Raw genomic sequence first — 17,545 nt, forward strand, 5'->3', positions numbered from 1 at the left:
ACCTACCTTTGCCACGATGTTAATAGTCGCCAAATAGCCTTTCCTCTTCTTACTCTTTCTTTGTCTTTGTTGACTGGTGCTTTCTTTTTCACTTGGGTGTCTGCTTTACCAGTGCATTCCACACTGTCACAATGATAACTACCATCCTTTCATATCTAGGTTTAGAATTCACTTATATATCCCCTTAATATTGGTCTAGTGGCAGTGAGTTTTCTTAGATTCTCTTGACTGAGGAAAAAAAATGTTATTTCTTGTTCATGTCTAGAGGGCACCTGTGATGAGTCCATGGATTAATGGATTTTAATGGCTTCCTTTTCTTTCAACATTCTGGATATAGCATTCCATTCTCTTCCGCAACCGACAGACAGTGTCTTCTAAGGAATCTCTTACAGACCCTTGGTATCTGAGTTGCTTTTTCAGTTGCTGTAATAAAATAACCCAACAAAAGCACACTAAGAGAGAAAGCATTTATTCTGAGCACAGATGAAGTGTGCAGTTCATTATGCTGGGGAAGGGAAAGTGGCAGGAACTTAAAAGTGTCCGGTCTCATTGGATCCACAGTTAGGAACAGGTGAGGAATGTTTGTGTTCAGCTCAGCTTCTCTCTATGAAGTACAGGACTCAAGGCCCAGGAGCTGTGCCACCCACTTCTCTGATGGGTCCTCACATCTCAATTAACCCAGTGAACACCATTCTCATGGGCATCACCAGGGGTCTGTCTCCTAGGTGATTCCAGCTCCTGTCAAATTGACCACAGGAACTACCACACCTAATATGTGTGAGTTGATATATTTTTTTCTGTCATTTGGAATTCTCTGTCTTCTGATTATGGAGAGGACATCTTTGGATTGAATCTAATTGACATTCTTTGAGCATCATGGATCTGGATATCAGGCCCATCCCTCTATCTCTCAAGACTTGGGAAGTTTTCTGTTATCATTTTATTAAATGTGGTTTCTGTTCCTTTCTCCATCTCTCCTCCTGTGGAATTTTGGTAATGTAAACAGTTGCTCACCCAGTGATTGCCCACAGATGTCATAGAGACTTTTATTTTGTGCATGAATGTGTGCTAGCATGTTGGTTGTACATGCTGTGCTTTGACTCACTCACTCTGTCTGTCTGTCTGTCTGTCTGTCTGTCTGTCTATTATCTACCTCCCAAACACTGTCCTCTCTCCCAGCTCCCCACTCACAGAGTCCTTCCTCCTATCCCCATTCCCTTTCTCCTCTGAGAAGATGGGGCCCCCTGGTATCTCCCCACTCTGGTGCATCATGTCTCTGTAGGCTTAGACAAGGCAGCCATGGAGACTGAGCTGCACGTATGCTACATATGTACAGGGGGCTTTAGTTCAGCCCATGTGTACTCTTTGGCTGGTGTCTCAGTCTCTGAGAGTTTCCAGGGGTCCAGGTTAGTTTATTTTGTTGGTCTTCCTGTGGAGTTTCTATCCCCTTCATGGCCTTTAATCCTTCCTCTAGTCCTTCCATAAGAGTGCCCAACCTCTGTCCAATATTTTGGCTGTGGGTATCTGCATCTGTTTCAGTCAGCTACTGGGTAGAGCCTCTTAAAAGTCAGTTATGCTAGGCTCCTGTCATACATGTTCTTTTGGGTCTGTTTACTTCACTCAGGATGATATTTTCTAGCTTTATGTATTTATTTGCCTGCAAAATTCATGATGCTTTTGCTTTTAATAGCTGAATGGTATTCCACTGTGTAAATGAACCACATTTTTCTATATCCATTCTTTGACAGAGGGACATTTGGGCTGTTTCCTGTTTCTGGCTATTAAAAATAAAGCTGCTATAAACATAGTGCAGCACATGTCAGGGGGGCTACTGATTTCTTTGAGTTAATTTTATAACCATCCACTTGGCTGAAGTTTATTAGCTGTAGGATTTTCTGGTAGAATTGAGTGTCACTTATATACTATCATATTATCAGTGATACTTTGACTTCTTCCTTTTCAATTTATATCTTCTTGATCTTCTTTTGTTGTCTTATAACTCTGGCTACAACTTCAAGTACTATATTGAACAGACAGGGAAAGTGTAGGAAGCCTTATCCCTGAAGTCAGTGGGATTGCTTTAACTTTTTTTCTTCATTTAATTTGATTTTGGCTATTGGCTTGTTGTATACTGCTTTTACTATGTTTAGGTATGTGTCTTGAATCCCTGATGTATCTAACACTTTTAACATGAAGGGACATTGAATTTTTCAAAGGCTTTTTCAGCATCTAATGAGCTGATCGTGTGATTTTTTTCCAGTTTGTTTATATAATGGATTATATGGATGAATTTTCATATATCCAACCATCCCTGCATCCCTGTGATGAAGCCTACTTGATCACGGCGAATGATGTTTTTGATGTGGTTGTGGAGTCAGTTTGTGAGAACTTTATTGAGTATTTTTGCATCGATATTTGTAAGCAAAATTGGTCTGAAGTTCTCCTTTTTTTGTTGGGTCTTTGTGTAGTTTAAGTACCACATAAACTGTGGCCTCCCAGAATGCATTACATAGTATTCCTTATGTCTGTATATTGGGTAATATTTTGAGGAATATTGTTATAAGCTTATCTTTGAATATCTGGTAGAATTCTTCAGGAAAACAATCTGGTCCTGCTTCTATTTTCTTTCAGTTATAGGACTGTTTAGATACTTTACCTGGTCTTAATTTTGGTATGTGGTATATGTGAAGAAAGTCATCCATTTTGTTTACATTATCTGGTTTTGTGGACTAGAGGCTTTCCAAGTAAGACCTAATGAATTTTTAAATTTCCTCAGTTCCTTTTGTTATGTTTCCCTTTTCATTTCTGGTTTTGTTAATTTGGACACTGTGTCTGTGCCTTTTAGTTAGTTTGACTAAAGGTTTGTCTATCCTGGTAATTTTTTCAAAGATCCAGCTCTTAATTTTGCTGATTGTTTGTCTTATTCTCTTTTTTTCTAACTGATTGATTTCAGCCTTGAGTTTGACTGTTTCCTGTGATCTATTTCTCTTGGGTCTGTTTGCTTCTATTTGCTTTAGAGCTTTCAGGTATACTGTTAAGGTGCTTGTATGAGATCTCTCCAATTTCTTTTTGAAGGCTTTTAGTGCTATGTATTTTTCTCTTTGTACTGCTTTCATTGTGTCCCATAACTTTGGGTATGTTGCACTTTTTATTTTCATTGAATTCTAGAAAGTCGTTAATTTCTTTCTTTATCTCTTCCCTGATCATTAAGTAGAGAGTTGCTCAGGTTCCATGAGTATGTGAGTTTTCTGTTGTTTATGTTGTAGAAGTGTTTGTTGATTTTTAATGAGTGTTATGGTGGGCTTTCTTCCTTTATTCTTTCTTAGTTTCTTTCACTTTTTTTGGTTGTTGTTTTTTTACTATACTTCTCATTAGTAACATCTGTCTGCATCAATGGTCTAAGCTGTAGGTGTTTGTTACTGCAGTTCTCTGGTACAGTTTTTCTGGGGTGAGGATGCCATCCATCTGATTGGCTGCTGATACAGGTGTGATACTCCTGAATGTAGAGTGATATATATATATATATATATATATATATATATATATATATATATATGTGTGTGTGTGTGTGTCACTCTACATTCATATATATGTGTATATCACTCTACAATTATATATATGTATATATATATACATAAATATATCACATACATCTATATATGTGATATATATCAAAGAATATATAATTTAAAAGGTTATTGCATGAGTGAAAAGATACTTTGAAGCTTTCACATAGGACTATTCTGTATTTTCACCATTTCCATTCCCCACTCCCTTCAACTTCTTCCTCCAGTGTCTTTTTACCATCTCCTATCTAATCAATGACACGCACACATATATGTGTGTTTGTGTGTGTGCGCGTGCGTGTGCACATGTTATTATAGTTGACCCTTTTGTGTGTGTTTATAGTTTCAGTCTTGTTACTAAAAAACAGTTACAACAAAAGGAATAAAAGCAAGAACTACTTTCCAAGGGTGCCTTTCAAGTCTACATCGACACCCCCAGAGTGATAGTTAATGTTTTCTTTGCTGTTCATTGTTGAACCAATAAAGTCTGTGAACCCTAAAGAAAAACCCCACAACCCCACCAAAAAACTAAAGGTGGTTCTCCTCCTTATAGCAACACTGATTACCTATGGTTCTTCATTTAGGTGTGGGACCTGGTGTAGTTTCTGTATGTCTTGTGCAGACATCCAGATTATTGAGAGCTCATGGGAGAAAAATCCTTGTCCTGTCCTGAAGAAACTATCACGAAGTAGTTGTTCTGTACCTTAGGACTCTTCAATCTATTTAGTTCCTCTTCTGCTGTCTTCCTGAGCCTTAGGTATAAGAGTTATAAATATCTCATTTGGAGTTGTGCATCCTATGGTCAGTTATTCCCTGCACTTTGACAGGCTATGGGTCTCTCTGATACTCTATCTGTTGCAAAAAGAAGCCTCTTTTATAAGATGTGGGAGCTGAACATACCCATGGGTATAAGGTTGAGCATTTTACAGGCTGCAGTTGGAAACCATCTTACTTTAGAACTATGGTAGTAGTAGGCTTTTCTCTAGGGCATGATTTCTCTCCAACTCAGTGGACTTTAGGTTTAATTAGGCAGCTGTTGGTTGTACCTATAACACAAGTGCCACTATTGCATCTTGATAATATCTTGTTAGTAGCACCATTGCTTCAGCCCGTAAGTTTTCAGACAGTAGGTAAATTTAAACTTTTTCTCTGTTGGCAAGTTGGTCTTGCCTCTGCATTAAGTAACCAGTGAGATATTACTATAGCATATCTACATGGCTTGAGATGGTTCTGGAAAACTGCATACTTCTTCAGAATTATATGTTTTATGGTTTGAATATACAATAAACCCCATCCTTTCATAACTGGAGTGCTCTCTCTGAGAATGGGGTGCTCTTTTGAGAAGTTCTGTAAATTCAGAAGCAGACATATTCTGGGGGTAGTAGGCCTGAGGGCTAGGTTCTTGTTTGTTGTATTAGTCCACTTTGCCTATTGTCTTGCTGTTTACAGAACTACCATAATGTGAGCTGATTGGATCTACAGGACCTTCTCTCCATAACTCACCAAAAAGAACCTGTGAGTCAAAACAGATCTGAAAGTTTTATCAGTCATGTTTGAGTCAATACAGGTGGGTAAAGTAGCACCCTTTTAAAAGAACTTAGAGTTCAAGTCACTCTTTTGTTTTATAGTGGAAAAGGGAAAATCCGTGTAAGAACATTAGTCCTGCCTTTTTGGTTAGTTACAAATGCGTTCAAGTCGCATCACTTCGGCAGGTTTTGAATTTATAAGTGAACTAGAATGTAGGTATGAATAGGACACATATCTGCTCGGTTTTATCTTATAGATCCTTCTGGAGAAAGCAAGGCTTTGTCTTCTGTTGAACACAGTTGAATGAATTGTCTTGAACATCTGACCACAGTATAACCATCTTAGTGTTTATCCTGATGTGTTAGCTGCCTTGCATAACTGAAAGGAAACACTGGAGACACGCAACAAAGAGAGGGGAGATGTATTTTGTTTCACAGGCAAGATGTATTTTGTTTCATGGCTCCATCACTTTCATGTCACATGGCAACACAGAGTCACGTTGGTGTAAAGGGCATGGTGGAGAAAAGCTGCTCACCTTGGCATCCAGGATTCAGAGAAAAATGAAGAGGGACCTTAATGTCCTTTAAGAGAATGCTCATTTAATGACTTACATTGTCCTATCAGGCTCTACCACTTAACTTCTACCAGCTTCCAACAGTAGCATTGGATAAAGAATATGTCTATGGATGAATCCATGGACTGGGGTAGAACATTCCTTATGCAATCACTTCCTAAAAGTACTCAACACATGAGTTTTGGTGAGACATTACCAAGGACTATATTGCTGTCCTTTTAACAGTTACACTGCTTTCTACTCTGATTTCTATTTTCTGTGATAAAACATTCTGGCCAAAAGGAACATGAGGAGGAAAGGACTTTTGGGGGGAGGGGGAGGGGCAGGGGGAGAGGCTTATGTTTCCCATCTTGGTCCAGCATTGAAAAAAGCCAGGGCCAAGAGCTCAAGGCAGGAACTTGGAAGCAGGGACCAGAACAAAACACTGCTTGCTCCCTATGGCTTGCTGATCCCGCCTTTAAAAAAGACAACCTAGGATCACATGGTCCAGGGATGTCACCATCTAGTGTGCTAGGCCCTCCCACTCTAAACATTAATCCAGAAAATGTCCCACAGACTTCTTACAGAGCAACCCGATGGACACATTTTCTCAATTTAAATTCCAGCTTCCCAGAGGACTCCAGCTTGTGTCAAGTTAACAAAAAACCTAACCAGTTAACAAAAAAACTGGTCTATTAAGGACCGGTGGCCCAGTCTTGTTGAATGGAATGCAAGGCCCAGGGTCTGACTTGAACAAATATGGTAACAGGACTTGGTAGTCACAAGCCCCACAAGACTCCTCACCATATTACTTATATACTTACATCCAATTCTCATCTTGGAATAGATCAGACTCCTTGGCCTCTCCTTAGTTCAACCCCTGGAACACACAGCCAGTATAAGACTCAAAGGTTTCCCAGACTTTCTGGGTTGGTCTCGGCTGTGGTCAGCAAAAGGCTGTTTTGGAGATGCCAAGGCCCATTTCATTCTGCATCTGAGGAGTCGCGGGAAGCTCTGCCGAATGCAGAGATGGCGAGGAGGGTCGATGTGGCTACAGGCTCATCCTCATCTCGGAGCTGGAGGCTCCAGGGCCTGGGGTTTGAGGCTTCCAGCCGGCGCCACAAACTTTGGGCCAATCAGCGCGGCCCGGTGGCCTGGGCTCCCCCACCGCTCCGGCCGCGCCTGCCCCGGCCGAGGAGGGGCCTGGCCGCGGGGAGCCGAGGAGGGAGGTGGGGATTCTGGGAGCCAAGCTCATTTCCTCCTCCCGGCCGCCCCTGGCCCGCACCCCTTCTCCACGTGCGGCGCCTCCGGAGCGCGGCCGAGCCACGGAGGATGCTGGGCATGTACGTACCAGACAGGTTCGCCCTGAAGTCGTCCCGGGTCCAGGACGGGATGGGGCTCTACACGGCCCGCCGCGTGCGCAAGGTGGGTGAGCGGCCCGCGCAGGCCGCGCCACGTCCCAGGGCCTGCGGGGAACGCGGGCCTGTAGGGAGCGGGTGTCCCGGCTGCCCTCCGCGGCTGTGGCGAGAGGCTCCCGTGGGCTGCAGTCTCCCCCAGCCCAGCGCCGGGCGGCTCCTGAATTCTGAACAGTTGGCAGTCTGGTCATACCCCTCACTTCTTGTGCAGATGGGTCCTGGCAGCTTGCAGCCCAGTGCAGGCCCCGGGAGCCACAGAAGCAGGCCTTCCCCATTGCCATCCTGGGGGTGGTATCTGGATCTTCGGCCTTTTTTTTTTTTTTTTTTTTTTTTTTGCGTTTTTGAATTTTCTCCTGGCATTGGATCACCTCCCAGAATGGCACAGGCATGGATGGGATCAGGTTAAGCGCAGGTTTCCCTGTCTGTGTGATGACGCACTACAGATGTTGGTTGTTCATTGGAGAGATGTAGAAGACAGGAAACTAGAGCACACCAAATCTTAAGTTATAACTTTAGAACATGGTGGCTTGAGCTACTGTGGGTTAGCAGACTTGAAACGAAATAGAGGAGGCGGGGCAGAAGCACCTAGAGTAAGCAGATCCAAGGTTCACAGAGCAGGGTTAATGCTTGGTACTTTGTCCATATATATCATTTGACTTTACCCCTCAATACTCTGTGGAACCAACTTTTAGTTATTATTTAGGAGGTGAGCCGAGGAATGCTGCAGTTAACCTGCCGAGTTAACGAGTTAAGCTTCAAACCCATGGTTTCTGAATGGAAAACATATGCTCTTTCTAGAACAATCTGTTATGGAACAACATGCTTTATAAACCTTGCCCCTGACACGTTCCCTGCCTCTCCTCGCTGTTTTGGCTTTGTCCTGTTAGCAGATACTTAGAAAAGCAGAGGTTCAGAGGGTAGTGTGTGAACATAGCTCTGGGTTCACAACATTACTTACAAGAAGTTTCCATAGCTCAAGTGGTAAAAACAAAACAAAACAAAACAACGACAACAAAAACAACCCACATATTAAATGTAAACAAACAAAACACAGGAGTTAATACTTCATTCAATTTAGTGATGAGTTGGATAGATATTGCCAAATGACAGAATGTCAAAATCAGCAGTCTTGCAAAACCAAGTACCACCCTCATCAAATAACTCCCATGTCCAATTGGCATATGCTTCTGTTTAGGTCTTACAGCATGAAAAACTCCTAAATGGGCTTTTCTTGAAGGTTTCTGGCATAACTATGATTAAGAATCATTTTGTGCTCAAATAGTAGGACACCAGACAGCTGTTCAAAAGTAAGAATTACTGCATAATTCTTCTTTTGCTTTACTCAGACCATTTTTGGTAGTTGAGCAGTGAATTCTCTTTGACATTTTCATGTCCTTGTGTTGGGAGTACTCCTTGGTGTGTTATGAAGTATATCGAGCCATCCTACTGCAGCATTGGTAGGCATTCATCTTCTGCTGCTGATATCACTTAAACAAACCAACAGATTTTCACCCAGATAACATCTAGCATGAGGATCACGCACAATATGGCTTACAGAAACCCAGACTGTTTTTGACAGAGTTATTATTCCAAAATATTCAATCACAAGGTCACAGAGAGCTTCACTGATGCCTGTACATCAGCTTTTTCCTCCCCTGTACTCCAAGGACAAAGCTGAAGCCACACAGCAGATTTCAACTGATTTGTGAGGTGAAGCTGAATGTTCTTACATGCCTTACCTATTTCACATATCTCATCTCTTAATTATTTTCCAAGTCACCCATGTAAATATTTCCTGACGATATTTCAAGAGGTCTGATACGGTAACAGCTGTGATTGGAGCTATGTTAAGGACCTCAATTAAAAAAAAATCCTCATGCTCTTCTAGACAGATTGTGAGATTTACCACTTTAGACCATGTGTTGCCAACAACAGATGACAGCATACTTTATAGCAGGTGTGCTTATATAATTCATCTGTTTCACAAAGTGATTGAGATTCAAGTTCTTTGTTGATTTAAACTTCAGACACTAGAATCTCGAATGGGCTTGGGGAAATCTTCCAAGCAACCCAAGAAACTCCACATCTGTACTTTCTATAGGTTGATTGGGATTCCCCCTTTCTGAAGGCACCCCTTTATTTCTCTAGACCCACCCCTTTGTGAAGCATTTTCTTCAGTGAGGCCCTGCAACTGAATCTAGACAGTCTGGACCACTGTATAAAGAGCAATTGGAGTGACATTTCCCCATGTCCCGGTCCTGTAAAGACACACCCTGCTCATGCCCTGGTTACGCTTTACGTTGTTTGCAGGGAGCACTGACACTTGATTATTTGAGAAGGTAACAGCCATGTGGTAAAGCCTGGCTGTGCTCCTTTAACAAGGGGGAGAGAAAGTGGGTTTTGGACCAAATGTAAGAAAGACTAAGATTTAATAGGTTACAAATAATGACATTTTAAAGACCATTGTAGGTGATCTATTCCACACATTATCATGGTATGGGTGGCCACCCCAGAGATTTATAGATGCCTCTGAAGTTCCCATGCCTTCCCCACTATCAACTGTCAACTCCCTGTCTCTCAGACCAAGGAAACACTGATCATGAAAAACTGTTAATGAAAATAAGTTTAATGCCCAGTTTGTAAAAATTAGAAGAAAAATGTAAAGGTAAGTTAAAAGTGTGAAGTTTAGAGGAAAATATATGATTAAAACAAAACAAACCAACCAGCCAAGCAAAAAACCCAAAATGAAAAAGCAAGCAGAGGAAAGATTACCATGTTAATACTGGAAGACCAGAATTTGTGTACTAATGTGTTTTGCTGATTACTGTTGAAGGTGACCCCTCTAAATGGATTTTTATCTTAGGGCTGAAACCCTGCCAGTAGATACTTATTACATTTTCTGGTGGCTGATGGTAAGTCACTAATCTGGAAATAGAATCACTGCAGTGACACTGTCCCCCTGTTTATACAGTCAGGTGTCACCATGGGGAGCCAGTGAGACCTTATGTTTCCTGCTGTGCTTACAGACTTTTAAAGATCCATCAAAGATCCATTTAAACTGATGTTTTCACTGAACCTTTGTATTTTGCTTCTGTGTTGATAACAGCTACCAATAATTAATTTGTTTATAATTTAATATAGCTTGTCTACTGAAACATTTATGAAGCTATTGCAACTGTTAGGAGCTATCGGTGTTAGGAGACAGAGGGTGAATGACAGCGATTGTGGGGATTTTCTCAGTTCTTACTGAAACCATACAGCAAAACCCTGCTTCTAGGGGACACAGGATTGATACTAGGACAAGGTCTATCCACACGGCGGTGGTTCATCAGATTTGAACTCAGGTCATTCCGTGTATGAGTTGGACATCCTTTATGTAAAATTTGAAGTGCTCCAAAATGTGATACTTTTTGTATGTCTATGTGATACCAGAAAGGGAACACACTTCTGAATGTATGAAGTCACCTTCAGACTGTGTAAAGTGCTTATGAAATATGAATTCTCTATTTAGCACACATTTATATATCTATCTGTCTGTATATCTATAGCTATAGAATACCCTCCCCTGAACTCTGAAATCCAGAACACTTGTTGTTTTATAGACCAGATTAGGAATAATTGGTTGGCTTATACTCTTATCAAAAGGCATTTTCTCTGTAATCATAAAATGTTAAGTTTGTAAATGCACTCAAACACAAAGATTATTTTACTGTATTATTTTTATAATATATACATATATAAAATATGCAATATATGAGAATATGTAAAATATATATACAATATACAATATATAAATGTATAGTAACATAATACAATAATATATGATAATATTATTTATTCTTAAAATGGGACATTTCTCATTCAGTAGTAGTGTGAATAATTCCTCTAGTTAGTTTATCTACATTGGCTCTTATTACTATAATTATTTTAGCAGTGTTTTTTTTTTTTTTTTTAACTAGGCCATGTTAACTGTAGTATTTTCATGCGTGGATGTCATATACTTTGACTACACTCATCTCCTTTGTCCTCTCTTGACCCTTGTCTTTCCCACTGATTTTTCACTTTCCTAAATAAACCTGCTTTTACTTTGATATATTTAATATAGTATTTCTACTTAGTATTTTTTAAAATATAGATTTGGCATATGAAAGAACACTTGTGATACTCATCTTTTGGGGCTTGGCTTGTTTCATTCAGCACTATGGCCTCCAAATTCCATTGATTTGCCTACAGATTATGTAATTCCAATGTGCATGGCTCAATGAAAAACTCCATTGTGTGTATGTGTATAATTAATTAATTAATATGTCAAATTTTCATCATTTGTGTCTCTGTCTATTAACATTCAGGCTGATGCCATAGCTTGGCTAGTATGGACAGGTCTTTTATGGTGACTGAAGATATTCCATAGTGAAGTTGTGCCATATTATTTCTTTATGGCATATTGCACGCAGTCATTTAATCACTATATGCCAGGGTCTGTCCCAGACACTTGACTAGAACAGTGAAGAAAATGAATGTTCTGGCTCTTGAGCAGCTTCATTATCCAGTAGGCAAATGTTATTGTATATTAGAATAGAACTTGATATATACTATAGGAAAACAGTGGAAGTAGGGCTGGGTCTGGTTGGCTGGGACAAAAGTGAGGAATGTTATAAATTAGGTATCCTAGCTAATTTTCATTAAAGTGAGATTTGAACAATGGCATGAAAGATGGTAGGAAACCAGCCAAATATATTTCCAGGGGAAGATCATTCTTGCTAGGGAACAAGTTAGTCTGAAATCCTGAGACAGGCAAACTTGCTTTGCCTGTTGGTTTCCAAGGAGACTAGTATGGCATTCCAGGAGTGAGCTAGGGCAGATCCTCCAATACCTTAACAAAGGGAGGGTACTTGAAGGAGAGCCACATTTCCTAGAGCATTTCATGCAGCTGAAGACTGGCATTCATTTGAATGTATTGGAGACCTACTTGTAGAGGAGGGCTGTGTGTTTATCAAGGATTAGTCTGGCTGCAGCTTTGAGTATACTCTGTGATGGGAAAACTGTATAAATGGTGATTTACTAGGATTTTCTTGGCTGTAACCTGTGGGGGGCAATGAGATTCAGACATCTCTGACTGTATTTTGAAGGCAGAGGGGATGGAATATGGTAGAGTGAAAAAGAACAGGAAGGATCAGGGCACTTCCCAGTGGCTTAGCCTGAGAACCTGAGAGGACTGAACTGTTAGTCAGTAACTGTGGTGAGGTGTTTGTGTGGAACAAGTTTGAAGAGTTGGATAGTGTGAGTCCCATTTCAGGCTTGGTTTTGAGATGTCTGTTAGGTAAGTGTGACATGTCAGAGGCATTGAGATGAAAATATACTCGCCCTACCTCCCTCTTGTGTTTATTGTTGTCATACATTTTATTAAGTGTGTAAACTTTACAGTTACAGCCTTTTTGTTTAGGTCATCAATTCCCTTTTAGAACAATAAAAGACAAAAAGGGTCATTTGTTATTTACTGTGCTAGTTACTTTTTTTGTGAGAAAACATCATGGGCAGTAGTGACTTATGGAAGGAATTTATTTTGACTTATAGTTCTAAAGATAGAGTTCATAATGGTGGCAAGCAGCCAGAGCTTTGAGATACACACAGGAGGCAGAGAAAGTAAACTGTAAGTGAAGCAAGACTATATAGTCTCAAAGCTTACCTCCAGTGATGGATTTCTCATAGCAAAGCTACACCTCCTAAAGGTTCCACAGCCTCCTCAAACACAGCCACCAGCTGGGTACCATGAGCTCAAATACATGAGCCTATGGGTGATATTGTCCCTTCAAACTATCACATTCTACTCATGGCCCCCATAGGCTCATGGCCATTTCATGATGCAAAATGGATTTAACTGATTGTCAAATTTCCCATAGCCTCTAACAGTCTCAACATGTTCAACAAGTTCAAAGCCTAAAGAATCCCCTGAAACTCCAAGCGATCTCTTAACTGTGGATCCCTGTTAAATTAAAAAAAAATGAAGTTATTTATTTCCAATATATACTGACAGAAAGAATAATGAAGGTATAGTGAGGAAATACTGGAATAAAGTAAGACCAAAATTCAGGAGAGCAAATATCAAATCCTGTAGCTGTACCTCCACTGTCTAAGACTTTGGTTTTAAAGGTGTTAGATGGCCCTACCCTTTCCAGCTTTGCTGCCTGCAGCATGCATCTTTTCTTGCGCTTGATCCACTGAAACTCAGGCTTAGCCTTCATGTCTTTATGTAATGGCATCTTACCGCCTCCTGGGTTCTGAGAGCCTTCTTGAAAGGACTCTGACCCTGCTATTACAGCACCTAGTCTCAACAGCTCTTTTAAACCAGAGAGGTCAAATCTGCAATCCCTCCCTCTTGCATTTTTCTTGTCTACAAAGCCATTTCCTCATAAATAATAAGCTGTTTTTCCTATAGATAACAATGCCATGTTATCCCTACTTGGGATGGACATTGGCTCCCTTAAACTTTATATTAGCGGTAGGTTTTGTATGTTAAAGCAGTTTCTGGGAACATTAAACCTCTTAGGCTTTCTTTTTTCATAGATTATACACTCATCTGCATGGGATCTTGCCCTGTGGGCACCCTTCCTTTTGATCTAGTGCAGAGCAGACTTTCCATGGTACTAATCTCTTTTAACCATCACAGCCTCTTCTCCAGCATATGTCTAGGGTATAGCATTAATTTTCCTAGTGCTAATTTTTTTCTCTACAATCTATATTTGGTATTCTTTTCCCCGACTTGCTCCTTTTCACTGTAGATGTGCATCAGAGTCATCAGTAATAACCATGCCACAGACTAATCATCATTCTCTCTTGAAATGGCTTCCACCAAAGAAATAATCCTTTCAGATTTAGCCCTGTTCAAGATCTTAGGGCGTGGGTAAAAGGCAATCATATTCTTTACTAAAATATTAGGACTGCCCTCCAGTTAAGCTGCTAATATGTGATTCTGAGATTTCACGAGCTAGGCCACTACTGTATGCATGACTCTAGTACCACCATCGTCCTCTGTTACTGGAAAAGCATACAACTGCTATTCCCGTTCTCAGTTCCAGAGATTTTATCCCAGTTCAATTAATGGGTTTTTACAGTTTTTCCTCATTAAACCATGTGTGCCATTTCCCCTTTGAATCTATATATGGAAGTTGTTGTTCTTTTACCTTGGATGGTTTAAATGACTTTCAATGTTTTTTATTTGTTTTTCTACTTGGTGGATATTTTATCAAGTCTCATTTGATCGTTTATATGGACTGATGCTGTTTTATAGATGACATTTTAATTTAACTGGAAATCTTGCCAGGTCTCTTGGTTTGTCTCTAAAACCCAGAGAGTTTGTTAGAGTATGTCTAGGCCCTAATACCACCTTGCTGAATTGCTCTTAAGTCACCAAGAGTGAGTGATTCTGATGTCACCTAGTATGGGAGTAACTTGATGTTACTTAATGTAGGTATAAGTGATTTCAAGGTCACCTGAAACAAATTTAATACCTCTGAGATTACCTAGCATATTCATCCTCTGGGGATGAATGAGACCATTTGATCTACAGAGGCAGATTTATCTTCAGCTTTAGAAAACCATCTTCCAAATTACTGTCTTTCAACCTACTTTTTTAATATCCCCTGAACTATCTAGGTTGGAGCTCTCCTTCATCTAGTCTCCATAAATCTCATTCTTGACTCTTCGTTTTCCTTTGAGATATAACTATAATTTGATTCTTGTTTCTTCCTGTGTTTCAATAAATTTTCTAAAAATATACACTGTGAAGTCATCTTTTTTAATTATTAAGAGTTTTCATTAATGTTGATGGGGAGATGACTGGGTGGATAAAATGCTAGAGAAGTCGATTTTAGATTTCCAGGGCCAACCTAAAATAGCTGGGGGGCTTTACAGCTTTCCTCTAATCCAGAGTTCAGGAGATGGGGGTAGGGGATCGATCGAGCAAGCAGCTCGCTGCACTAGACAAATTGGTGAGCTCTGAGTTTGCTAAGGAACCCTAGGTAAACATTATGTAAAGTGATTGAGGAAGACATCCATTGTCAACCTCTCACCTTCACAGACATGCACATACATGTGTAGTCTTACATAGGTATACCTATACATATGGGAGAGTGCATACATACATGTTCCTATACCACAAACCCATATACAGTCTTAATTAGAAAATTAATTAAAAAAATAAAAAATCTTCTGAGTTGTTGTATTTTGATGTCTCTAAGTTCCATTAGACAATTCATGCATTCTTGTTTAATTATAGTTGGTTTTCTTGTTTGCTGTGCTGTGCAAAGATTGCGCCTATCACTATCTGTATCTCCAGCTGTTGGTATTCTTACAATCAAGGATTCCAGCTGCCAAAGGAGTTTGTCTATCTCTTTTCAACCCCACTGAGTTGGGGGTTCAACTTTTCACTTTGATTTCACTCTTTCTGGTGGGTACGGAGAGTCTTCATTTAGGCCAATTTTGTGGCTGAGTAAATCCTGCAGATGACAGTAGGCTGCTAAGTGGATTAGTCAACTCTCTGGGCCTCATGCACTTTTCTGCACATCAAGAGTCAATGCCTTACCCATTTCTGGCTCTGAAGTTCTTTTCCTAACTCTCTAGTATTCAGTGACTGGCTAGGGCCTTCCTACTATCGCTCTTCCTGTTCATTAGCTTCATGCTGGTTTTTTGTCTTTAGACCTTACTGTTATGCAGTTTCTCACAGATGCTAGTAGCAGTTGTTTGCTGAGAAAATCAGGTATCTAAAAAAGTAGGTCGGAGAGGAAATAAGTTGCTTTCTGGTATATCTCTCTGTATATTTATGTCTATGTCTATCTATCCATATCTGCCTGCCTGTATATTTATATATGCTTGTATCTATTCTATCTATTCTTCTCTCTCTCTCTCTCTCTCTCTCTCTCTCTCTCTCTCTCTCTCTCTGTGTGTGTGTGTGTGTGTGTGTGTGTCTCTCTCTCTCTCTCTCTCTCTCTCTCTCTCTCTCTCTCTCTCTCTCTCTCTCTCTCTCTCCACCATCCCTTCTTCCTAACTCTGTTCTGCTTCTTTTCCATGTATTTTATGTTATACATTTACACTGGGCACCATTGCATTTCTGCACCGATGCCTGTTACAGCAACTGTGGCTAGTAGCCACGCCTACATTCCAGGTGGGGAGAAATAGCAAATGCACTGCATGGATTTTGTAGTTGGCCTCATTTAAGGACTTCTGAGGTAGTCCCACGCGATGTTTCCGTTCAGGTCATTAGTTCTCTCATCAGGATAAATGCAGATTTTTACCTGGTTACATTAAGATTCATAACAAGGCCAACATTATAAAAGTAAGGTGAATTGATATAAGCAGACAATTAGACTCTGCCTTAACATTCACAGCAAGGAGAAAAGATTGGGTGATCGTCACATTAGACTTGTTGGAAATACGTTTACTTGGAGAAGACCTAATTATATTACAAGAGCATATTTATGCACAGCACCTCAACAGTGAGACATAGTCAAGTTCTAAAGGAGACTTCTCTAACACTGGAAAAAACAAGAAAATGAGAGCAACACCATTTCTGCTCTCAACAAGATCTAGAAACCTTTTATTTTGAAAACTAAAGCCAGTGATGATCAAGTCTGTTAGAAGTTCTGAAGGCTTTAAGGCAACTGCTTGAAATATAAGAATCACTTTCATATTATTAATTACTAGCTGTAGATGTTTAGTATACTAGCACACAGTTGCTTAACTCATTTGTAATGAGTTGTGTGCAAATTGATTATTTTGTAGGTTGAAAATGGTCAGATGTTGGCAATTTTGTGGAATTCAACACAAAGCAAAAACAGTTATGTCATTGTGGGGTTTGTGCCCCTAATTTTCCTTTTCGAAGTAAACTTCCAACCAGATTTAAAGTCATGAATGATGTAAAGGCTTCTATTTAAGTTAGGCTGCACAGGAAGTTAAAAAAAAAATCAATTTTAAGAAAATGCTGTTTGTATATTGGGGACAGCAGTGAACAAAAGTTGGAAAACTGGGGAGTCCATAGAGCCCTGCCTGAGGAGACTGTTCCCAGTGAGAGCAGACCAGGGGAGGGCAGTCTCCAGCTAAAGGCAAATCCAGCAAATCATGATCTGTTGTAAATATCTGTCGTGTTTCTACTATAAATAACGTGGAGAGTTCAGAGTTGGTGCTCTACAGTTTCATATTCTTGCAGCTCACACAACTAGCTTACCTAATCTAATCATCACTATGTGCTCCCTGGGTGCTCGTGCAAAGGCTAGCTTGGGCGGACAGTTTTAAAGAGACCAGTTACTTGTCAGTTGGCTTCCTTCTGGGGCCATAACCACAAGACATATTGCAGGCCACATGACCAGGTTGCCAAAGGGAGGGATCTACAAGGTTACACCCCAATGTGATGCAAAGACCTTTCACTGGGTACCATCTTTTTCCTTCTCCTTCTCCTCCTCCTCCTCCTCCTCCTCCTCCTCCTCCTCCTC

The 17,545-nt window shown here is 40.3% G+C and overlaps 1 protein-coding gene across 3 annotated transcripts in view; it reads left to right on the forward strand.

Annotated features, from left to right (window-relative positions):
- The first annotated feature begins 6,845 nt into the window (after nucleotides 1-6,845).
- Nucleotides 6,846-17,545, forward strand: part of Prdm5 (PR/SET domain 5) — a 156,257-nt gene continuing 145,557 nt past the window's right edge. For 2 of the 3 annotated variants that reach the window (XM_029533620.1, XM_029533624.1), the window contains exon 1: nucleotides 6,883-7,071. In XM_029533620.1, coding sequence (XP_029389480.1) covers nucleotides 6,979-7,071 — 93 coding nt within the window. In that variant the 5' untranslated portion in view covers nucleotides 6,883-6,978. Of the gene's footprint in view, nucleotides 7,072-17,545 lie in introns of all 3 variants that reach the window. The other variant, XM_021190637.1, reaches the window with a different exon arrangement.

This window comes from Mus pahari, chromosome 2 (genome assembly GCF_900095145.1).
Source record: "Mus pahari chromosome 2, PAHARI_EIJ_v1.1, whole genome shotgun sequence".
Taxonomy (NCBI): domain Eukaryota; kingdom Metazoa; phylum Chordata; class Mammalia; order Rodentia; family Muridae; genus Mus; species Mus pahari.